Raw genomic sequence first — 25277 nt, 5'->3', positions numbered from 1 at the left:
TTTCTATCTATTTGTTTTATTTTCTACCTATTTTTTTATTTTTTATGGACTCTCGTAGTGCACAACGCTCAGCTCGTCTGGACACGAGATAGACGCTCCCCAATTAGTGTGGTGGCTTTCTGGAGGGTGCTGATTAATGTGGGGGGCCCAATTAGCTCTAATTGCTAATTAAATCGTGTTCAGGCCAGTTGAGCGTTGTGCACTATGAGAGTCCAGTCATTACTACTGTCTAGTTCCTTCGTGCGCGACATCGCCGATAGGGAATCGCTCCGCCACGGGCTGGAGATTTTAGACAACCGTGTCTGCAATAGTACATGCTAAGTGCCTACTGTGCCTAAGTGCCTTTTTGACATGTCCCGTATATTACCTGAGCGGTACAGGTACGCACTCTCATTTCGCACTAGCTCTCCTCTGCCTTGACTCGCTCTCCACCCCTAAATATACAGCAGTGAATGAAGGATGAACGCAATATGGGCATACTACCGTCACGAAGTTCTGATGTAATTACGAGTGTGTCCTCAACATCATGACAAATGATTCTAACATCTATGAAGGTGTCACTCGAAAGCCTCCAGGAAAGTGTGCCTAGACGCTGTTACAATTCGAGACAGCGCGGCACTCATTTGCAGTTCGAAGGATTAAAGCTTCCTTCCTTCACATCATCACCTCATTACTTTTACTGCATAACCGGCACCGGCCATAACCGGCCTGTGACATACGTTACACCTTCTTATTTAGTTTGTTTCAGGTAAGCAGTTCTTCAATGCAGTACGTGTTGTACAGATATCTAGCCCATGCTTCAAAGCAACGAAAGACATGTCAGTGTAAGAGTGGAAGCCATAGCTTCGGGAATACTGCGGTTGTTCGTGTGGAATTTTTCCTTTCTTCTAAACAGGAGCTTCATACTACATCTACCTGTGTTTCGTTTTGTAACCCTCCTTCCTCTTACCTCTTGTAATGCGCTCTTATGGGTACATAAAGTTCAATAAAGTGGAACGAAATGACTATATGCTCTTCATGTGTCCCAACTTAGATGTGTTCACTCAAAATCTGTGAAACTGTTGTTGCTGTTCGGTGCTGTTATCTTCCAAACCATCTCGCCCTCTCCATACGTCATCTATTAATTTCAAGAATACACCAGCTGAAGACATCGCATGTTCACCACTCGCTATTGTAGTTAGGTGGTCAGCCATGCAAAGGCACCATTTCTGCTCCCAAACTTTGTCCTTGGTGATGCAGTACACCGTGTTCACCATACTAATATACTGTCCGTTTGTGTAGCTTTGTGTTGACACAGCTGGGTGAATATGTCTGCTTTTGCAAAGCTTCAACTGCCAAAGTGCCTCAAAAGACAACTGAAGAAAAATATACAATCCTGTATTTCCTATAAAAAAATAATAGCAGCACGTTGTTGCTAAGATGCATCTGATTTCAAGTTTCGTTCTTCTCTTTATATGAGCTTATTTGCACTGCGTCCATTTTTCCATTGCAGACTTCGTCTTACTGCCCAACACATATCAATGCAGAAAGCTAGCAGACAATGATCAGTGCTGCCGCTTGCTGTGACACCGAGAATTCATCCTAGAATGAGCACCTCTAGAGGTGTGTCTCGCTTTGATATTCCACGGCGTTGTTTCTCAAGAAATAGCACAATCTCTCAGTACACAGCTGTGCAGCTTATAACTGCATAACCACGCAGTGTACAAATGCATAGGGCACATGCACAAATTTTCAGAGCTTTACCATCTGTATTTCAGGATGTCCGCAATACAGGAAAGTGTAGAAAACTGGGAACAGTCAGATTACTATATAGCATGATTGAAAAGCTAAAAAAATCTCAGAAAAGCTGTACAGAGCTGCTGAAGTAATCGTTCACTAAATTAATTCGCACAATTTTACAGTGGCAGTTCTCAGGGCAGCCTTCCCAAAGGAGAAGCAGAGGTCACGCGAGCCTTTCATGTCATTTTACTGACAAAGTTGAGTGATCTATGTCAGAGTGCAGTGATAACTGCAACTGCATCACCACAGAAATTCTTTCTGAACAAGAAGCCTAAATTAAAAGCCTCAGCCGGCGTGTTATAGCGTGGCCTTAGCTATGGGGAGTTTTTAGGCATTGGTAGTAGTATTTGTTTGGCATGTAATTGTGCAATCATAATGAAAGTGAAATTGTTTACAATGCCAGTATGAAGTCGAGAGGGGAGCTTATAAAGAATAAACACAGAATAATACCCAAATCCCTGACCAGGTGAGTAACAGTGTTTCCTCAATAATACATACATGACTTTGAACAAGCAAGCACAATGGAAATAGCAGCACGGACTTGTTTGTTGCGGATGTTGAGGCTGATGCTGTGCGTGGTTGCCTTGGTCCATGTATGTTTGCTCCACCCTTGAAACACCATTACTGAGACCAATAAGACATCCTTCTTTACGAGATATTTGAACCATTTTAACATCATAGAGAAGATTGTTTGGATATTGTGTACGTGGTCTCAATAAACAACAAACTCTGAATGGCTCGGATCTATTGTAATGGCACTAAAGTGCGGCCTTTTATTTTTGCAGTTATGACGTCTGTGATGTCAAGTGCGCTCAATATATGACTAAGACAAGTGCATACATTCTCATTATGTTAAGTTCCAGCAAGTGACAGTCACATTGTTATGATGAATCTTTGTTTTCTAAGGGTAGCTATAAGATAAAGACGATCACAATTAACCACTGCACTGCACTGAGAGAACGACAGGAGGTCACGGCACTGGCAATTTCCACGCAACTCACAAGCAGGCCGCCTTTGTGCCATTAAACCCATAATCTCTCTCTCACACAAGCAGGGACACCCTAGGTAACATGACGAAAACAACGCTAAAACTCTCACGCGCACCACGGTCCTTCTGTCGTCTGCTACTTCCTCCCTCCCTTCAACGACCTTGTGACAATGTGAATAATACGCATGCGCTGTGGTCAACGGTCCTCACAGCGGGAGACGCCACGTGATCGATTTAAACACGAAGTCACTAAACAATGGTTTAAGTCGCTTCGTGAATACGGGGCCAGTGGGCTGATAAACGGCAAATGTGACGAGACCAGATACACAAGTCCGAGAGTGTGCTGTACCCGGATGTTTATTACAATTATTATTTACAAAATTCCTGAAAAAACGTATTTATGTTGTACAATGTCTGCTGTGACGTTTTCATTGGTTTAAAAGGGATGTAAAGTGTCTCCAACTCGAATGTGATGGCGCGCTTCTTGGACAACTTTACACTTTTTAGGAGCCGTGTACCTTCTGTGAGCACTTGGCTGTCTACATTTCAAATGTGATACGGTAACATAATACTGAAAGTAATCCAGCGAGTAATTAAACACTGAGCTACTAATGTTATCTGCCATTAGTGATGTAGCGACCTACAGATGCCAGTCATCGTCAGCGCGTCAGCATCGCGCCGTCATCGTCAGCATCGATGCGCGGCTTATCGCGACCGAGATATCATGTGGCGCGCCAGGTGCAGTGGGCGTGTACCCAGTTGTGGTGGAACGCTGTATTTTGAAAGTTGTTGTCAGTAAAGGTTCACGCCTCGACAGAGCTGTTTCATGATCCTCACTCCTACTTACCTACCTACAGTCACTTTACAGGTCGAAGGGGATCTCTTAATCAGGTACACTATTAGGGCACTGCACAACACATTTTGGAAGGGGGGTAGTAGCCCGGTGTACTCTCGTGTGCGGGTGTTGTTGACACACACTTAAGAGGTTCAGGTCAGTCCTGAGATACACCCTAGAAGGTGTTAAATTTTCACAGCAAACACCCTTTCGGGAGAGCGAACTCTCGTCCGGGGGGTGTTGTCATACGCCTAAAAAGAAGTTAGTCACAAAACGTCTGCAAAATTTGACAACTGTGCACGTCTTTATTGAGAAAACCCGTTGGCCGTAAGATATTCGTAATATTGGTGTGAAGCAAGAAAACAGTGAGTCGCCGACAGCACCAGCAGCATTATCTGCAAGAAAGACGTGGAAATCAGTAATCACGCACCGTTACACGGCTGACTATATGACGTCCTTGTGACGTGATAGTGACTGATAGGCGCTGATAGTGACTTCCAACACATCGCTGACAACGGGGACAGACCCAGGGTCTTTCGTCGTGAGGGTGTCCTGTCCTGGATAGCATCCTGCTTGCTAAGCTCAATTGAAGCACTATGGGCGACATAAATTAAACTAGAGATGGGACGAATCCAGCATTTTGCGAATCCGTATCCGAATCCGAATCCATGGAAGGTTTCTGCGAATCCACGAATCTTATGGCGATTTCGGGTGATGCATTTGGGGCAATTTTTTCTGCCCCGAACCTGAGCGGTAAATTCGGGTTGTGCGGTCCGAGCAAGAGCCGCGTGTTCGGATGATGCACTACGGAGCAGTTTGCTCGCCCCAAGAGCACTTTTTTGGCTCTTGCTGCGAGAGGCCGAACCAAAACCGCCCTCAACTCTCTTCTTCCGCTCTCGACGGCGAGCATGCGCATATATGCGCCCTCGCGGGTGTCGTCTGCTACGTATTGCTCCTGCGGCTGTCTGCCTGTCACATGCCTTGTCATCTGTCTCTTTGTTGCGTTCACCATTGACGGCATGGATCTTTACGAAAGTAGTAGCTAGCGATGAAAGTTCAATTGACACCGATAATGTGAATGACAAAGAGGGTGATATGACCTGCTTCTCGCAAGCTATGCTTGTGATCAGGTGAAAGTGCGCGACGACGCCAACGACGCTGCCGGAAGTTCACGAACACGACGAACGCACAATGCGTAGCGAGCGCAGCGACCCTCGTAGAAGAGCGGCAGAGCGTCCGACAAATTCGGGTGATGACTGCCCCAGAGCGACTCTCGTGTAGAGCGTGCACTGGACCTGGGCGCTCTCGCTCGGATTACCAGGTGCATCACCCGAAATCGCCATTACGAATCTCGAATCTTTCGAGTCCTTTCTTTAAAAAGAGTTTAAAAAGCCACAAAAAAAAACACTTCTACTGAAAATTGTACTGAAGCAGAATATGATACATTTGCTTAATGAAAAAAAAATAATAGTTCAGTTTCGTTAGAAAGTATACCCATATAGTTCTCAATTTATTTAACGTATTATTCGTCCACTACAAGAAATACATAAATTCTCGAGTTTTAATTACTTCCATAAAGTTAAAGCAACGATCAAAAAAGCAAAACCATATTACTTTTAAACTTGTAATGTAACAGTTCATGCCTGAACTCTTTCAGTCGAGAGCAATGTAAACAGTGAAACAAGAAAGACACCCGTCGGTCAATGAGGCTTTCGAGGGACTCCTGAGGCGCCAATTTGAAAAAGAAACGAGTAAACATGGTCGGTGGATTCGAAAGAGATTCGATTCGCCGTTTTGTGCAATGGTATTCAGATTCCCGAATCTCGAATTCCTGCCAGAGGATTCGGGGATTCAAGGATTCGCGGATTCGGTTGACACATCCCTAAATTAAACTCACAGTCAAGGATAGGGTACCCGGACCTCCCCCCCCCCCCCCCCACTCTACATCCTGCGCCTGGGTGACAGGTAGATGAACAAATGAACAGTTTCCAACTTGAACTGTGCATACATGTCAATTAACACGTGCTGAATTTTTTTTTTTTTTTTTTCACAAGACGACATTATATTTAGGGCCTGACTTTTTAGGGTTAAACCCGTATCCGCCCGATATTTACCCCCCGAACGAAATCTGTAAAATTCGGGTTTAACCCGAATCTACCCGAAAACATCCGGGTCGCGTGGCACACTCATAAGTGTGCATTAAAATAAAGTTTGATACCATTGCTAAACATTAGTTCCACGTTAAGACAAATTTTTATTAAACAAAAAAAAATCACCCGAATACACCCGAATTCCTGACGACAGAATATGCCGTAACGGGATTTAACCCGAATACACCCGAATTTTCGAATGAAAAATATCACCCGATATTTACCCCCCGAATTTGGCCAAAAATAAAACCCGAAAAAGTCAGGCCCTAATTATATTGTATTAAGAAGCATGAAGACAGGAGACCGAATCCGGACTGGCGCTCTATAGGTTGAGCGTCAAGTAACACCGCGGCGTGTTGCAAGTTGCAAACTTCGTGCACGTCATCTCTGCGAAGAAGCATTCGTTTTGATATACTCACACGAGTGAAGGCTGAAGGGACGAGCCGCATGGGCAAGAAGGAAAGCACCCCGTGTTTCAACCGCACTTCCCCTGACTGCATGTGGAGTGAACCGTAACATACTCCGTGCGGATGCTGGTGCCACGATTATAAGTGAACTGAAATACAGCATAGAAAGCGTACATTTACTTCCCGGAGATCTCCTGAAAGTAGTGTGTGGAATGCAGTGCCGGTATTACGTACTGTTGGGGACACGGTTGTCTAAAATCTCCAGCGCGTTGCCGAGCAGTCCCCTATCGGCGATGTCGCGCACGAAGGAACTACATGTATGAACTGTATACCATTACAGTCTCCGAGGTAAGGCAATGCAGCGCCACCTGTTGGGAGAGAGTACCATCGCATTCTCAGCGTCGTCTGCTACATGGTCTGCTAGGGAGAGCAGTCCTGCGCGGCCTCCCCTCGGGGAGGGTATTGGTATCAGGTCCCCCAAACTCACCTCGGAAAAGCGTGCAACGAAGAAGGCCGCCACTAGATACCCCACTGTTGCCGTTCCGGATCACTTCAGCGCGCTAAGTTTAGCGGCAAAATGTTTTTGTTGTTTCTGCGAATGAATCTAGTCTTTATATGTCCAAATAAAATGCGTATAACAACTTTCTCTGTCGTGTTTCACTTTTTGGTCCGTTTTTAAACGTGTTGAGCGATCGGAAGGATCTAGTGCACGGCTGCGTGCATCACATAGCGTACTTGTCGTACCATGCGCCGCAGGCGCTGCAGTCGTCCATTTCTCCTTCGGTGACTTGGCCTGGCTTGGATTGTGCTTCAACTGGATCTTTAGCGCGCTACAATCCACGCAAGCCAACGTCTGGTAACAATGGAGTATCTAAGGGCGGCCTCCGGCATTGCACGCATCGGGATAGGAACAAATACATGGGAAAATGGCGACCTTGGGTGATCTGATTGGTATAGTTTCTTCGTGCGCGACATCGCCGACAGGGGATCGTTCCGCCGCGGGCTGAAGATTTTAGACAACCGTGTCCCCAACAGTACACAACAGCACCGGTATAAAGGCGCGGATTCGGAGCAGCGGCCATGCTGCGTCCTTAAGCTTGCAGCGGAGAAGAAGGTATTTCGATAATAATTCGCGTGATAACTTAACGTACATCGCGATTCCGCTGTGATCATGAGCGGAGCCACAGAGGTCAGACTCTGGATCCATTTCGCTCACCCGAAAAGTCAGCACACGGCCACCACCGCCTAGACAGAGAAATCCTGCGCATTCCCTCCTTTCCCTCCTCCGCTACGTGTGACACATATATATATATATATAGGTACTAACAAAATATGAGGCAGACAACGAAGATGTAGGAAGTAGAAAAAGGGGGAGTTATTTATTTACTAGTGGAAAGTTAAGGGGGAAGTCAACGTTGCGGCGGAAGCTCCGCCTTCGTCAGGACTGAAGAATGACAAATGACACTTGGAGTTTTATACAGTGCTACAATGACGTCACAATCGGGGCGACGTCATTGTAGCACTGTATAAAACTCCAAGTGTCATTTGTCATTCTTCAGTCCTGACGAAGGCGGAGCTTCCGCCGCAACGTTGACTTCCCCCTTAACTTTCCACTAGTAAATAAACAACTCCCCCTTTTTCTACTTCCTACATCTTCGTTGTCTGCCTCATATTTTGTTAGTACCTATTTAATTTCGCGGTCGCCCGAACCCCTTTCTTCCAGTATATATATATATATATATATAAAGAGGGGGAAAAGCCATTAAAAAAAATAAGTAAATGATGCTAGATGTGTTTGAAATTCAAACTTACAGGTTAAAATGGCTCCTATGGCTGCACGTAGAGAAACAGATACTCAGTGAACGATGCGACAGCACCAGAGGACACGTGTTTCGCCGTGTTTGCGGCTCGTCGGCCCTGGGTAGCTGCGCATCGTTCGGGATTGGCAAACCAGGGGTCACTCAGCGAGCGATATACACCTGGGAGGGTGACTGAGCACTCCTCAATGCCACAGTGCAAGCCAGTGAATTATAAAGAGGGGGAAAAGCCATTAAAAAAAATAAGTAAATGATGCTAGATGTGTTTGAAATTCAAACTTACAGGTTAAAATGGCTCCTATGGCTGCACGTAGAGAAACAGATACTCAGTGAACGATGCGACAGCACCAGAGGACACGTGTTTCGCCGTGTTTGCGGCTCGTCGGCCCTGGGTAGCTGCGCATCGTTCGGGATTGGCAAACCAGGGGTCACTCAGCGAGCGATATACACCTGGGAGGGTGACTGAGCACTCCTCAATGCCACAGTGCAAGCCAGTGAATTATAAAGAGGGGGAAAAGCCATTAAAAAAAATAAGTAAATGATGCTAGATGTGTTTGAAATTCAAACTTACAGGTTAAAATGGCTCCTATGGCTGCACGTAGAGAAACAGATACTCAGTGAACGATGCGACAGCACCAGAGGACACGTGTTTCGCCGTGTTTGCGGCTCGTCGGCCCTGGGTAGCTGCGCATCGTTCGGGATTGGCAAACCAGGGGTCACTCAGCGAGCGATATACACCTGGGAGGGTGACTGAGCACTCCTCAATGCCACAGTGCAAGCCAGTGAATTATAAAGAGGGGGAAAAGCCATTAAAAAAAATAAGTAAATGATGCTAGATGTGTTTGAAATTCAAACTTACAGGTTAAAATGGCTCCTATGGCTGCACGTAGAGAAACAGATACTCAGTGAACGATGCGACAGCACCAGAGGACACGTGTTTCGCCGTGTTTGCGGCTCGTCGGCCCTGGGTAGCTGCGCATCGTTCGGGATTGGCAAACCAGGGGTCACTCAGCGAGCGATATACACCTGGGAGGGTGACTGAGCACTCCTCAATGCCACAGTGCAAGCCAGTGAATTATAAAGAGGGGGAAAAGCCATTAAAAAAAATAAGTAAATGATGCTAGATGTGTTTGAAATTCAAACTTACAGGTTAAAATGGCTCCTATGGCTGCACGTAGAGAAACAGATACTCAGTGAACGATGCGACAGCACCAGAGGACACGTGTTTCGCCGTGTTTGCGGCTCGTCGGCCCTGGGTAGCTGCGCATCGTTCGGGATTGGCAAACCAGGGGTCACTCAGCGAGCGATATACACCTGGGAGGGTGACTGAGCACTCCTCAATGCCACAGTGCAAGCCAGTGAATTATAAAGAGGGGGAAAAGCCATTAAAAAAAATAAGTAAATGATGCTAGATGTGTTTGAAATTCAAACTTACAGGTTAAAATGGCTCCTATGGCTGCACGTAGAGAAACAGATACTCAGTGAACGATGCGACAGCACCAGAGGACACGTGTTTCGCCGTGTTTGCGGCTCGTCGGCCCTGGGTAGCTGCGCATCGTTCGGGATTGGCAAACCAGGGGTCACTCAGCGAGCGATATACACCTGGGAGGGTGACTGAGCACTCCTCAATGCCACAGTGCAAGCCAGTGAATTATAAAGAGGGGGAAAAGCCATTAAAAAAAATAAGTAAATGATGCTAGATGTGTTTGAAATTCAAACTTACAGGTTAAAATGGCTCCTATGGCTGCACGTAGAGAAACAGATACTCAGTGAACGATGCGACAGCACCAGAGGACACGTGTTTCGCCGTGTTTGCGGCTCGTCGGCCCTGGGTAGCTGCGCATCGTTCGGGATTGGCAAACCAGGGGTCACTCAGCGAGCGATATACACCTGGGAGGGTGACTGAGCACTCCTCAATGCCACAGTGCAAGCCAGTGAATTATAAAGAGGGGGAAAAGCCATTAAAAAAAATAAGTAAATGATGCTAGATGTGTTTGAAATTCAAACTTACAGGTTAAAATGGCTCCTATGGCTGCACGTAGAGAAACAGATACTCAGTGAACGATGCGACAGCACCAGAGGACACGTGTTTCGCCGTGTTTGCGGCTCGTCGGCCCTGGGTAGCTGCGCATCGTTCGGGATTGGCAAACCAGGGGTCACTCAGCGAGCGATATACACCTGGGAGGGTGACTGAGCACTCCTCAATGCCACAGTGCAAGCCAGTGAATTATAAAGAGGGGGAAAAGCCATTAAAAAAAATAAGTAAATGATGCTAGATGTGTTTGAAATTCAAACTTACAGGTTAAAATGGCTCCTATGGCTGCACGTAGAGAAACAGATACTCAGTGAACGATGCGACAGCACCAGAGGACACGTGTTTCGCCGTGTTTGCGGCTCGTCGGCCCTGGGTAGCTGCGCATCGTTCGGGATTGGCAAACCAGGGGTCACTCAGCGAGCGATATACACCGAGCGAGTATCTGTTTCTCTACGTGCAGCCATAGGAGCCATTTTAACCTGTAAGTTTGAATTTCAAACACATCTAGCATCATTTACTTATTTTTTTTAATGGCTTTTCCCCCTCTTTATAATTCACTGGCTTGCACTGTGGCATTGAGGAGTGCTCAGTCACCCTCCCAGGTGTATATCGCTCGCTGAGTGACCCCTGGTTTGCCAATCCCGAACGATGCGCAGCTACCCAGGGCCGACGAGCCGCAAACACGGCGAAACACGTGTCCTCTGGTGCTGTCGCATCGTTCACTGAGTATCTGTTTCTCTACGTGCAGCCATAGGAGCCATTTTAACCTGTAAGTTTGAATTTCAAACACATCTAGCATCATTTACTTATTTTTTTTAATGGCTTTTCCCCCTCTTTATAATTCACTGGCTTGCACTGTGGCATTGAGGAGTGCTCAGTCACCCTCCCAGGTGTATATCGCTCGCTGAGTGACCCCTGGTTTGCCAATCCCGAACGATGCGCAGCTACCCAGGGCCGACGAGCCGCAAACACGGCGAAACACGTGTCCTCTGGTGCTGTCGCATCGTTCACTGAGTATCTGTTTCTCTACGTGCAGCCATAGGAGCCATTTTAACCTGTAAGTTTGAATTTCAAACACATCTAGCATCATTTACTTATTTTTTTTAATGGCTTTTCCCCCTCTTTATAATTCACTGGCTTGCACTGTGGCATTGAGGAGTGCTCAGTCACCCTCCCAGGTGTATATCGCTCGCTGAGTGACCCCTGGTTTGCCAATCCCGAACGATGCGCAGCTACCCAGGGCCGACGAGCCGCAAACACGGCGAAACACGTGTCCTCTGGTGCTGTCGCATCGTTCACTGAGTATCTGTTTCTCTACGTGCAGCCATAGGAGCCATTTTAACCTGTAAGTTTGAATTTCAAACACATCTAGCATCATTTACTTATTTTTTTTAATGGCTTTTCCCCCTCTTTATAATTCACTGGCTTGCACTGTGGCATTGAGGAGTGCTCAGTCACCCTCCCAGGTGTATATCGCTCGCTGAGTGACCCCTGGTTTGCCAATCCCGAACGATGCGCAGCTACCCAGGGCCGACGAGCCGCAAACACGGCGAAACACGTGTCCTCTGGTGCTGTCGCATCGTTCACTGAGTATCTGTTTCTCTACGTGCAGCCATAGGAGCCATTTTAACCTGTAAGTTTGAATTTCAAACACATCTAGCATCATTTACTTATTTTTTTTAATGGCTTTTCCCCCTCTTTATAATTCACTGGCTTGCACTGTGGCATTGAGGAGTGCTCAGTCACCCTCCCAGGTGTATATCGCTCGCTGAGTGACCCCTGGTTTGCCAATCCCGAACGATGCGCAGCTACCCAGGGCCGACGAGCCGCAAACACGGCGAAACACGTGTCCTCTGGTGCTGTCGCATCGTTCACTGAGTATCTGTTTCTCTACGTGCAGCCATAGGAGCCATTTTAACCTGTAAGTTTGAATTTCAAACACATCTAGCATCATTTACTTATTTTTTTTTTTAATGGCTTTTCCCCCTCTTTATAATTCACTGGCTTGCACTGTGGCATTGAGGAGTGCTCAGTCACCCTCCCAGGTGTATATCGCTCGCTGAGTGACCCCTGGTTTGCCAATCCCGAACGATGCGCAGCTACCCAGGGCCGACGAGCCGCAAACACGGCGAAACACGTGTCCTCTGGTGCTGTCGCATCGTTCACTGAGTATCTGTTTCTCTACGTGCAGCCATAGGAGCCATTTTAACCTGTAAGTTTGAATTTCAAACACATCTAGCATCATTTACTTATTTTTTTTAATGGCTTTTCCCCCTCTTTATAATTCACTGGCTTGCACTGTGGCATTGAGGAGTGCTCAGTCACCCTCCCAGGTGTATATCGCTCGCTGAGTGACCCCTGGTTTGCCAATCCCGAACGATGCGCAGCTACCCAGGGCCGACGAGCCGCAAACACGGCGAAACACGTGTCCTCTGGTGCTGTCGCATCGTTCACTGAGTATCTGTTTCTCTACGTGCAGCCATAGGAGCCATTTTAACCTGTAAGTTTGAATTTCAAACACATCTAGCATCATTTACTTATTTTTTTTAATGGCTTTTCCCCCTCTTTATAATTCACTGGCTTGCACTGTGGCATTGAGGAGTGCTCAGTCACCCTCCCAGGTGTATATCGCTCGTTGAGTGACCCCTGGTTTGCCAATCCCGAACGATGCGCAGCTACCCAGGGCCGACGAGCCGCAAACACGGCGAAACACGTGTCCTCTGGTGCTGTCGCATCGTTCACTGAGTATCTATATATATATATATGTAGTCAGAATTCGTCCGCTGCTGCGATCCACCGTTCTGCGAATTCAAGAATCCGCAAATGATTGTACCAGCTCCCGTGGCATAGTGGTTAGGATGATCGCTTTCCACGCCGAGACTGGGAGGTGACACGGGTTCGAATCCTGTCACCGGCTGTGCTGTCCGTGGTTTTCCCTGAGTTTACCGGAAGACTTTCCACACGAATGCCGGCACACTTCACGCTGAAGTCTGCCCAGGATGGATACTAACCCCCCCTATTCTCCACTCCTTCCTGCTGTCCTCTTTCCATCTCTCCACATCTGTACGCCACTCATAGCGGAAATCTAAAATCTAAAAAATAATCTAAAAAAATAAAGATTGCAGCTCACTCGGGGACGTCGAATCACAACTCGCAGACGATGCTGGTTCTCCTCCATGGTCACGACCTCTGAAAGCCCGTTCGTAATTGGCTACGACCGTTGAAGCAACGATCCTGATTGGCTGACTCTTAATTCTTACGTCAAGTCGACGAGCGCACAGTCTTTCTACAGGGTGTTACCCTATAAAAGTATACCCGTGCTGCCATGCCGTACTCGCCAATTACTCAATGTAGGTGGCACATTGTGCGATCCTCATATAGAGCTCATAAGGACATTTAATCTTCGTAAATTTTGGAGTGATTGAGCGCCGCAGCACGAAGTTATAACTCAAAACCTGCAATTCCCGTAGTGAAAACAGCCAAGATGGCGCCGCTCAGTAAGCAGACGACATCCCTTTTGGGTGTCGTCTGCCGAGTACGTCGGCATTTTTCGTTGCTCACGTTGCTTGCTTCTGAGCAAAATACGACAGTTACACCAAAGCGAAATGAAAACTACAGTTCCATCGGGCTGGCAGGATATGCGACACGTCGTCGTCTGGGGAGCAGCATGTCAAATGCTCCTCTCAACGCCGCCATTTTGATTGTTTTCACTACGGGAATTGCACGTTTTGAGTTATAACTTCGTGCTGCGGCGCTCAACCACTTCAAAATTTACCAAGATTACATGTCCTTATGAGCTCTATATGAAGATCGCACAATGTGCCACCTGCATTGAGTAATTGGCGAGTACGGCATGGCGGCACGGGTAGACTTTTATAGGGTAACACCCTGTATATCTAGGTGGTGTTGACACGGCACACCGTATCTATATCGTCCATCGCGGAAGACTGCGTGTCTCGGCAACATGGCCTCCACGTTGGTAAGGTCCGGAACCAAAACCCGCAACCTTGCGATAGGCAAGGGTATGTGTCCACAGAGGCGGACACTGGGTGAAATGGAAGCCGCCATTAGTTTCGAACGGTACACATACGTTACGTATCACACTGCGTATTCCACCCTATGCATTACACTGTTGATTCGGGCCACTTTCATGGAAACGTCCTGGTCTTGGTTGTATGCAAGGTGAACGGAGGAGCAGTCCGTTTACACCTGCAATCAGTGGCGGATACAGGGGGGGGGGGCGATCGCCCCCCCAAAACGTCAGTTAATACATTGAATTTCCCTCTACCCCTCCCCCACTACGTGCCCTGACAAAGGAACCGCCCCCCCATACCGAGGGTCCGGATCCACTCCTGCCTACAATTCACACGAGCAGTGGACTGTTTACAGGGTGTTTCACTAAGTGTGTGAAAATTTAAAAAAATAGAGTACTCTTGCGTAGCCAATATAATGCTGACGCATTAAAAAACGTCATTTTCGAAAAGCGCGACAGTAGTGAGCACAGGGGTGGCATTCAATGTATTGCTCCGTAGACGAAAGCGTGCTGGGCGAACGCAATGCATCCTGGTCGCACGTCACAGCAAACGTCAAGGCATATATGTGATCTTGAAGATGGCGGCGCCCGTGATCGGCGGCCAAACCGTTTGTGAACAATGCGGTTGTTGTTTCTGCGCAACGTTTTGGATGTCTTTCGATCACGGTAATTATTTTTATATAATAATCTCGCAGTAAAACGTGCAGTTTTGCACATAACGCCTCGTACTGTTGACGACTTCCAAAGATGTTATGACGACCGCGCGTTAAGACTCACTGAGCCGATGCGATGTACTTAAACTAAGGAGAAATGGGCTAGTACCATGTTGCGGAAGAAACACCGCATAGTTTACGCTGGTAAAATACGGTAAAATCTCGTGGCGTTACGACGACGGAAATATGTCGGTAAGCGGCATAACGACATGTAAACGAAGTCACATGACCTTAAGATGAAGATTTCTATGATGTGCGACCAGGACAAGATGGCAGTTTTGCTAAAAACACCCGCTTGACGGTAGTTACAACAATGGCGGGTTTGTGTCACCCCTTGAGGTAGTGAGCACGCCCCTGACCCGTGCTGAACGTCGCTGCCGATGACGCCGCCGACTGAAACAGCTTCGGCGCGCCCCTCTAGCGGAGAGGAAAGAATCCGTTGCTCTGCGCATGCGCTCTGGTTGCCGTCTCGCCTTGTCTCGCAAGAAAAACAGACAAGCCATGTTGCTCGCTGAGTTGTGCCGTTCCGCGTTGTTGGGTTGAGCCGTGTTTTCGTGTGTGTGGTCCCCATAGTCAAGGAATATGGTCCTTACAAGCTAATCCTTTCATTGTGTCTTTTTGTATACAAGGTAAATTTAGCAAAGGTGCACATTTTGATCGCGTCGTAAAAATACATTTCTGGGGCTTGAAACTTTGCAGGCTGATGGTGATTCGCCTGAATCCATACTTTCTTTATTTTCAAATGCAACAACACCAGCAACGTTATGGACCGGATTTACAGTTAGCACACGTTGGCTCTAGAGTTCGGAAACTCTCGGAAGCTCGGGAAAACCGAAATTTTGCACATCCAGATTCCAATTTCTCAAATGTGCTTTGTTGCCTGTTACTTCCTTCGCATGCAAGGTGTGCACACCTTATTGAGTAATGCGTTTACAAGGATGGACCGTTTATTGGGATACCGAGACATATTAGACATATTAGATGGGAGATTTCTGCTGGCTGAGATCAAAGAAAGTATTGAAGCCGATATATTTTTGCAGCTGCACCACTCAAGTGGGCTGTCACTACTGTAACTTATTTCGTTGTTGTACTGGAAATGCAGGTGTCAAACAAAGAAATGACAGACACTAAGCTTAACTGAATTCACTTTATGGGTTTTAGGTAGGTTCTCCTTGCAGTGCTGTCTCCGTGTAAAAGTGTGCGGTGGCCTGAAAAGGGCCATCTTTTATAGCGGTGGTGTTAGGTCTCGGAGTGCCAGGCACAAATGGTCGGCACCATTCCACTCTTCACTTATTGGGCCCTCGCAAGAACGGTTCATTGCGATTGTTGTAAATATATTTCGTCTCTCTTTTTTATCATTCGTTTAACCTTTCTCACTCCGTTGCTCGAGAGCTTCTGCCAGAACCAGTTTGTTAGCAAATACACGAGCAGGGAGCACTTCAACAGGTACGTTCCACAACTAACCCTCGAGTAGGAGTTTGTCACGTGACAGAGTTGTACCATGTGACCATGGGAGTAGGGCAACCCCCGGGTAGGTTGTGGAACGGGTGCGAGTACGATTCTCAACATGGCGACAGCAGACGACAGTGACATTTGGGCCTCGGGACATCAGAAGCGCTGGCAGCTGCTTCGCTTTGGTGTGACGTTGTTGACTTCGGTATGGGGACATCTGGGGACATATGGGGGGTTCGTAAAGCATTCACGCCACGAATTAGGGGTATTCGGGCGGAATTCAGGCGCCCCTTATTCAGGGGAATTAGGGGCGTTTCGTGACATGCTACAATAAAACAGCTTCTGCGAAATAATTTGCACAAGTTTCTTATACAAATCCTCCTGTTTCCATTATGGTTTAGTTTCGGGGCTACGTGTGTGACCTATAAAGTATCATGGGCGTTATTACCAGCTTATGTGACGTGTCTGACGTGGCAAATCACAGGGACGGTGGCCCATTGTGCGCTTGTACTTGACTGGCAGAGTAAAATGAGAAGACAGAGAAAAAGTTAACGGAACAGGTTCCTTGCGGTAAAAAGTGCCAAAAGAGACGACACAATATTAGAGCACTACTCTTTCAACAATTTGATGGACTATCAAAACCATCGTCATTTCTGCAGCAGGAATTCCCTTTCCCTCTGCGAGAGTGCGATTATCACTGCGCTAGCACACGTGTCACCACCTTTACCAACCAGCAGGGCTTCCCAAATCTCTCTCTCTCTCTCTCTCTCTTTGCTTTTGCTCTTTGCTTTGCTTTTGTACCGCCCCTTTACTGTTGCTTTGCTCTACATTGCATCGCACCTACCCAAGCAGCACAATGTACTGAAAGTCGAGTGCAATAGGGGTGGGCGGTATGTGTCTTATCAATGTTCTTTAGTTTGAGGAGTCTTTTCAAGGCCTTCCACCTTACCGTCCACCCCTATTGCACTCGACTTTCAGTACATTTTGCTGCTTGGGTACAATCTGTGTCCTTGTCTGCGTTCGTCCCTTTTAGCTCTTTTATCGTCAAGGAAATGTACCAACAAGCCCAAATGGACGTTTTAGCTTAACAGGTTCTTCCACAAGTTTTGACCTACGGGATATTTTTTTAGGGAACCCGGAAACAGATAAGGAATCACAAGTGATAAATTTCCTACGTTAGATCCACTAGCGCATATTGTGCTCTTGACCTTTTTGTCTCGCATAACTGTATCATCAAACCCTTACAAAGTATGCACGACCTACCCTTGAGATTGTACAGTAGAATCGAAGTATGTAGGTACATAAGACTCTGCTTCACACTGCGCAGTGCTGATGTATTGCGAGTATCAGCTGTCCTGAGTTGCACAACTCTTGTGCTAGTGTCCCTTGTGTCATAGATTACCAGGGCACTGATCTCATCCGATACTGGGGAGAGTCCACACGAAGGAGTGAGACTCAAATCTGTCTGTGTGTTCAGTCAAATGGAGCTGGTGTGAGCAGCTGTGAAAGAAAGCACCGGCATATTGTAGTTGACACTGCATTTATATCACAAGAGAATGGCTAAGCTCAATGATTCTCACTACTAAAGGGCAGTAACCAGCAGTACAGCTTGGAACTGCAGTTTGTTCCGTCCTGTGCACTTGTTTGCTTTTTCGTGTCGCTGCTGATATGACACGAGCGTGTAGAGGAGTCCGCACTCGCTTACACTATGTTGAAGCACCAAAGAGTTCAGACGTAGTTCGTCCATTGGTACAACCACACCAACGCTGGAAAATGAAAATAAGTGGCGTATACGATAATGAGTTCATGCGCTGGGAAACTGAAACAGCTGTTTAAGAATATATCGTTTAAAATATACTGTTTCAAAATATATCCTGTAGTCTAACGCAACAGCGGAGTGATAGATGTGTATTTCTACGCAGCTGATAGCAGTAAGACGTAGCTTACATTGGTGGTTTTCGCCCTTGTAAGCGCTCACCCTCTACCTAGTGGTCTGTCATGGCCGCCATATTTGTTCTGTGTGTGTGTGTTGTTGCTGTTTTCCTTTCTAGTGTAGAAAAGCCTATGCATTATATGCATGTCCCGCGTTATTTCGCTTGACAAAGCATCGTCGGGAACTGTGGCAGTGCTGAGCGCTCGTTCGTTCACGCGTGTGCTCTGCTTCGCGTACGAAGTATACTCATGGCAGGAGTCCAATTAAATTCGCCGACTTTGGGGCTATTTGTCGAAGCGGATTGTCGATTTCACTCGCGGCCATACCATGAGACAGCAGCAACCGTATGGTTGATTTTCGGTGGATTCTGAAACGATTTATTTTTAACGACATATTGTTAACCGGGCATTCCTTAGCGTTTTTATTTACACTGGGATATTTGAGCGATTATTTTTGTGCGTTGATATTTAAGCATCTATCCTGGGAAATTTATTATTAACCGTGGCTACTTACGCGTTTATTTTTGAAAGGTTATTTTCAAGAGTTTCAAACGGGATACACCCATCCCCGAAATCCACCATTAACAATAAACGTTTAAGAATAACACATTCAAGAATAATCCGCTTAAAAAATACACGGTTAAAAATATATCTCCTAAAATAAACCGCTTAGTGACTATCCCCGCTTAGAGATCACCGTTTAATAATCCACCATTAAAAATAAACTGTTTCAAAATCCCCTCACCATCTAGCACGGAGGCGGAGTGGTTGCAATTTACGCTCGGGTTATATCATGTTATGTTTGGTTAGTTTAGTTTGGTTTCGGTTAGTTTGGGATAGTTTAGGCTAGTTTGGTCCTGTGAGGTTAGTTGAAGTGCCTTGCTTGCAGTTCACCTTGATTTGGGCCATACCACATGATGCTAACAACTGTAGTGTGGATTTGGGGGGATTCTGAAACGATTTATTTTTAACTATATATTCTTAACCGTGGATTCCTTGGCGTTTTTTATTTACACGGGGATATTTCGGCGATTATTTTTGCGCGTTGATTTTTAAGCGTATATTCACCGGGGGTTTATTTTTAACCGTGGATACTTACGCGTTTGTTTTCGAAAGGTTATTCTTAATGGTTTCAAATGGGATACACCCCAATGAGTTAGTGTTCACGAAACATCGACCTCATGTACTGCAGAAAGTCTAATGTTTATACCTGCCATTGTGTCACAAGTATGGATGCCCTTCGATGTGTTGGGAATGGGCTCATTCTGAAAGCAAAAAAAAAGAAAAGCACAAAAACAACAACCAAAAGCGCAAACACCCCCCAGTTTACAACTACTATTTCTTCCAAGCTACATAATCTTTATCTCGTGAACATATAAGCGGCAATGAAATTACATACTGATGTACAGTAATCTTACCTCCATCTCTCCTCCACTAGGAGCGATCAAAAACGTCGACTTTTAACGTTTCTCCTTAGCTTTTTCTTTTCTTCTTTGTCGGTGGCACGCTCACTCTTGCTTCGAAGATGTCACGACGTCGTACTACGAGTTTTTTTTTTTAGAAGTGGCATCGAACACACGCTAAACACTGCTTCCAGTTTTATCTCATGCAGTCGATAGCACGCACTCGCAACTTGCCCGTTTCGCTCCGTACATGGCGGTCTTCGTGATGGCAAAATGAAATGCCTGGATTCCTGGAATTCTGGACTGAGGTATCCTCGCACTTAGACAAACTGCAGAGATCTTCATACGGCATCCCGGTTGACACAAAAAAAATGCCGCATGCAGCAATCGGGGGCCATTTTGCGGGCTTCGGAAAGCAGCCCAGAAGCAGACCGAAACATTAGCCATATGTCGTCTGCCCGTGGTGGTGGTGGTGGTGGTGATAGGGCTTGCCGTTGTCGGCCTCACGTATGTGGGCAACGTCACGACTCACGCCCTGGGGGAATGTGCGTCCTGGGCCGACTTCTAAGGGAACTGTGCCGACATATGTCTGAAAGCGTACACCATGCGGGACCTCTCAACCAACCCGTCAGCGGGCATTCTCTAGAACGTAACTGGCAGCTGTCGAACTGCTGCTGAGAGCAGATTTTTCTGTGTGAACTGCGCTGCGGATAATGGAAAAATTAATTTTCTCGATAACAGTGCCGATTTGCTGCCGGAATAATTTGCTAGCATACATTTCGAGCTGTGGGCAATCGAGCTACATTTCCCAATGCGGGTTGCTGCGAGCTAATATCCCTTTAAGGTGTGTTCCATGTACATGAAAAGATATACAAAAAGTATGTGATATAAATAGCCATTCTTACCAGACACCAAGTTCCATCCGGCCTGTTTCGCCACTGTACTACTTCACCTCGTGGGACATAGGGTTTATAGCAGAGGTAGTGGCATTCATCAGGCTCCTATAAAGAAATCCTGGATGAGACTCATATGAGTTTCATCTTATGAGTCCAGCCATGTCATGAGTCACTACATCAGTACGGGTACGGGTCCCATAGAGACTTCAGAGACTTATATGGATCCTATATATATATATATATATATATATATAAAATGAAAAAAATAGCCGGAGAATTTTATACTTCACTGGCTTTGCACTGGGCTTTCAGTGAGTGAGTTATCTCACCCTGACGGGAGGAATCACGTGTTACGTGACCTTCTGACGCCATCCACTCAAACGTTGCCTGCCTGCGTACTGTTGACGAGGCCCAACAAGGCCGAAACAGCTGTCCAGTACTGGCATGGCGATGTTTGTGTTACAAACATATATATATATATATATATAGGATATTACAACAATATATAGTATACAACAATACATACAATACAACAATTATACAATATATAGGATATTGATTTCAACTCGAAACAAATGATACGTATATTTTCAAAAAATATGCATTTAGCTGGGACACCATATATATATAGAGAGAGAGAGAGAAGTTCAAAAAAAGACGCGGAAACAGATTTTAGGGAAATTACAAACACTAGTTTATTACATGGGGAGACGTTAAAAAGTAAAATGGGCAAGGGGTCGACGTTTCGACAGTGGCACTGTGAAAACAAAATGTGAACTTGTTGTGTGAAGCAAACTTTCTGTGAACAGCTGTCCAGCACTGGCATGGCGACGTTTGAGCACTTCCAAACATACTCTTTCTTTTTTTTCTCTCTCTCTCTCTTTAATGGCTGTAACCATCTCGACATTGATATTTCCATGTATCTTCATCAATGCAAATGTTTTGCCCATCGTCTACTTTGTAACCGATTATGTCCGATTATTTCCCGATCGTTATTTTGTTTAATCCTGAATTGATTTACTGCTGCTATTTCAGCTGGTTGTTCGTTCTCCTTTTCCTATGAATTCAATTGCATATTATATCTTTTTATACTGCACTGCCCAGCATGCTGTTGTCACCCGTTGGTAGGCAGGATACAAATAAATCCAAACAATACGATACAGGCAGCGTGCGCTAATGTTTGGAGGGAGCGACGACAGCGCCCCGAGCCACCCAAGCGGCGAGGAGGTGCGAAACCGTACTGGAAGCGAATCCGCCCTCGCCTTCCTGCCGTACGCAAGTGCTGTTCTTTCTTTTCTTTTTCTTTCTTTTCTTTTTCCTTTTCTTTTTTTTTTTTTTTTTTGAATGATCAGTACGTTTCGGGTACCCGGGATCCACGAGGCTCATATTGCTGCGTCGTTTGGCAGCTCCTTGACAGAACTTTTCTCGTTTCCCTACCCGGCTGTGCAAGCGCGGCCGCAGGCAAGGCTGGATGCAAGTCATTTGGCGCGACAACGAGGTATGATGAGGTATGACATATCCCGCAAATTCTACTCATGTGATATACCCGCGTCCTGATAGGGAAAAAAATCCTTCTCGTGAAAGGAGCGCATAGGAGAACGAGAGGACGTCGTGACGTAGTCTACTCCCCTCACGTGACCATTGTGACGTACGGCGACACGGCACAAACGTGCTCTCTCCTCTTACATATCAGCCCCCCACGTAGACCTCCCACCGCTTGGACCACTTTCGAAAAAAGTAAAATCCAATCACGCCAATACTAATTCTTCCTTCCATTCTTTTTTTTTTTTTTTCAATCGCACCGCACGTGATTGGAACAGGTTACCGTGTGACATTGCTCCCGTACGGTGTGTGCCCTCTCTTAGGGATTCTATTACAGAGTTATTTGCTACATAAGGACTGCGGAAACCATTTTCGCTCTCCTGTTGTCCCGTTATTATGTGCTATGTTGTGCGTTAATTGTTGCTACTGTTATTTATTTTGGGGCATCGGCCTGTGGCTCCTTTCCTATGTTTAATAACTTTCCCACCAGTGTGCACTTATATGCGCGCTTACTATGTCTGTGACCCTTCCCTGTGTGTTACATTCTGCATTTTTGAGTGTCCAGTGCGCCTTTTGTAACTATTTGTATGATCCATTTATGTATCGAGCCCTTCCCCTCTTTTGTGCCCTTGTGGCCCCGGGGGTATTGCAAATAAATAAACAAATAAATAAATGGGCGCTTGAGCTGACAAGAAAAAAAGAAAAGAAAGAAACAGGGCTCGGAGCATTCTCACTATCAAGTAAGGATCGTGCCCGCCGTCGTCGGCTGCTTGCTCCGACCCTTTCATTCATTTTCATTTCTTTTTTTTTTAATTCAATTGGCCAGCGCACCGTAATGCAACATAAAACGCACCGTATAGTGTGAAAACATTTCGCGTCGTCACCCCAGGTGGACAGCTTGAGAGAAGGTGCACGATTCTACGAGCGATGTTAAAACGTCACCTCACAGCCCCTTTAAATGACACTGCACACGAAAGCTCGTTACGTTACGGCACAGTAAACGCTACATATCAGCGGGAAACAACGCAGTACAGAGAAGGACGCAGTTCCTACAAGAAACCCCAACATGCCCAATATTGAATCCAAAACTATACTAGAGGGAAAATATTCACGTCGGGTGTCCATTCGGAAAGCCACTCACATATGTGATTATACAGCCGTCGGAATCTGTTTTATGGCCCTTCCCCGGAAGCTGGTAGTGGTGGCCCTCGATATCCGTGCATTTTCCGTAAGGAGCTGGGTCAGCAGAGACGTGAAAGATGAATGCTGCAAAGAACAAATCGGAACGGTACACAATTTTCTCATTCGCGAATTGCTCGTGGCGCGTCTGAGAACCTCACTCTTTACTTTAAAGAATTCGTTACGTCGCCAGACAACACGTGATCGTAAACAACGCCACAGCGGTCGGTCTGTGAACTAATTTTACGATTAACTTCCTCGACGTGAGGGTTCTCGAACGTGCACCGAGATCTCGGCACACGCCATTTACCGTGTATTCACACGAGCGACATTCCCCCGGAAGCGGAGGATTGCGTAAAGCGTCGTGGCTTTCTGCTGTCACGCGAGCGCGAACGCTCAACGTCGTTTCTTCACGCGAACTGCTAACCGTGGGAAATATCCTGTAACACAACCACAAGATATTCCGTAGCAGACGACAGGAAAACACGCTGACGGTGTCGTCTGCTAAGTGTCGTCTGCTAAATGTGTGCAGTACGCCACTTCCGATATTCCGCACCGTGTCAATGCTCAACATAACACGGGACGAAACTTCGGCTCTGTAAGCAGTGTTTTCGCTTTTTCTTCCACTAGAATATTCCGTGAGGATGTCGCTCGTGTGAATACGCGGTTAAAGAAGAAATTCTTCGAGCCAGTTACCGGCCATGTATGGAAGCAAAAGAAGGACTCAGGGCCGGCTTGGACTTAACAATGCGGCCTGTGCAATGCTCTATGTTTCAGCAACTTGCCACGTCCACGTCCACGATCGAAGCGGTGACCTAGGTAAAGGTATATGCTATCGACACTTCACCTGCATCTTGACAAGGGATGAGATTGGCCAGCCAAAGCCGGCACAGTGGTAAGCCAACGGGCTTGCTACTCGTGCGAGCCCGATTGATGAGCTAATAATTTTGACGGAAGCGTAATTTTAACGCAGGATACACAGCAGGCGGTGAAGCATGGCAATTTTGACCTGAAAACGTCTAAGTTCGTCAGAGCGGATCGAGTTGACTGTCGAGTCTAGTTGAACTTGACCCGACGCTCAAATGAAATTTAACCTATAATGGAACATAAATTACGATACGTACATAGAGACAGATAAAGGACAACTGAGCTGCTTCTCTTCATCTTTGGGCAGGGACTAGACGAGCTGAACGACTTTACGTCTGCGCCACAAGGAGGAATAACATCTGGACAGTATACAAGTGTGAGTTTTATTTAAATAGAGCAAATCACGTCATCACGCGATATTCACAAGGGAAGGATTCGAATTCAGGGCCGTTTCAATAATGTGTTGTCAAACATTTGCACTAGGTCATTTTTTTTTCGTGCTTAGTAATAATATCGGTGGTACTTTCACTGCGTCTTTTTTTTTCATGTAATGCAGCAGTCGATATAGAAATTACAATCTGGAATACAATTGTGTCTCTACGCAGCAAGGGGACGGCAACAGCTGTGCAGCTATGAGAGAGCGCAACACTCTAACGCAGTTTGTGACTTTGTCTCTTTTTGTGTTTAGCATTGCGTCAGACTTTTTAGAATTAGCGAATTAGATTAGAATTAGATGTCAACTTTCTATAATTGTTCGTCGTGCATGAAAGAGAGTGTCTTATGGGGCTGTCGCAGCTCAGTTTTGCGTCTTTCTGCAATGAGCATTTCAGGCAGCGCTTTTAAAGGGACCATGAAATGGTTTTCGCGAATTCCGACTACTCCGCCGGAAACGGTTCACAAGATCCCTCACTATCGGACATGCACCGACTTTTAACCGTATTCAGCGCACCGGAGGCGCCGTTACCACGCAAAGATAGCAGGGTGTGACCGCCAGGTACATGACTTCGAAGCGGGTGGTGGTGGTGGTGAAAGGGCTTGCCGTTGTCGGCCTCACGTATGTGGGCAACGTCACGACTGACGCCCTGGGGGAATGTGCGTCCTGGGCCGACTTCTAAGGGAACTGTGCCGACATATGTCTGAGAGCGTCTGAGGAAAACCCAGGAAAAACCCCAGACAGCACAGGCGGCACCGGGATTCGAACCCGGGTACCTCCCAGTCTCGACGTGACAAGGCCAGCACGCTAACCACT

General features: G+C 46.4%; 1 protein-coding gene across 1 annotated transcript; it reads right to left on the bottom strand.

Annotated features, from left to right (window-relative positions):
* Positions 1–3884: 3884 nt before the first annotated feature.
* Positions 3885–24389, bottom strand: LOC135389835 (uncharacterized). The gene is made up of 5 exons (XM_064619871.1): positions 24286–24389; positions 23124–23248; positions 20450–20545; positions 6172–6308; positions 3885–3997 (listed from the first exon to the last, which is right to left on the bottom strand). Exons 1-4 carry the CDS (start codon positions 24323–24325, stop codon positions 6228–6230), a joined length of 342 nt encoding a protein of 113 aa, XP_064475941.1. The 5' UTR covers positions 24326–24389; the 3' UTR covers positions 3885–3997; positions 6172–6227.
* Between the last annotated feature and the right edge of the window lie 888 nt (positions 24390–25277).

This window comes from Ornithodoros turicata, chromosome 3 (assembly GCF_037126465.1).
Source record: "Ornithodoros turicata isolate Travis chromosome 3, ASM3712646v1, whole genome shotgun sequence".
Taxonomy (NCBI): domain Eukaryota; kingdom Metazoa; phylum Arthropoda; class Arachnida; order Ixodida; family Argasidae; genus Ornithodoros; species Ornithodoros turicata.
Note: the sequence above shows the minus strand (reverse complement) of the source record. Positions and strands in the feature narration are given on the sequence as shown.

Coding starts and splice junctions, on each gene's coding strand:
- LOC135389835 (XM_064619871.1), bottom strand. CDS start 24,325: ATGAAGAGAAGCAGCTCAGTTGTCCTTTATCTGTCTCTAT. Junction 20,546..23,123: donor ACGGCTGTATAATCACATAT/GTGAGTGGCTTT, acceptor ATTTCTTTATAG/GAGCCTGATGAATGCCACTA. Junction 6,309..20,449: donor CGGATGGAACTTGGTGTCTG/GTAAGAATGGCT, acceptor GCTGTATTTCAG/TTCACTTATAATCGTGGCAC.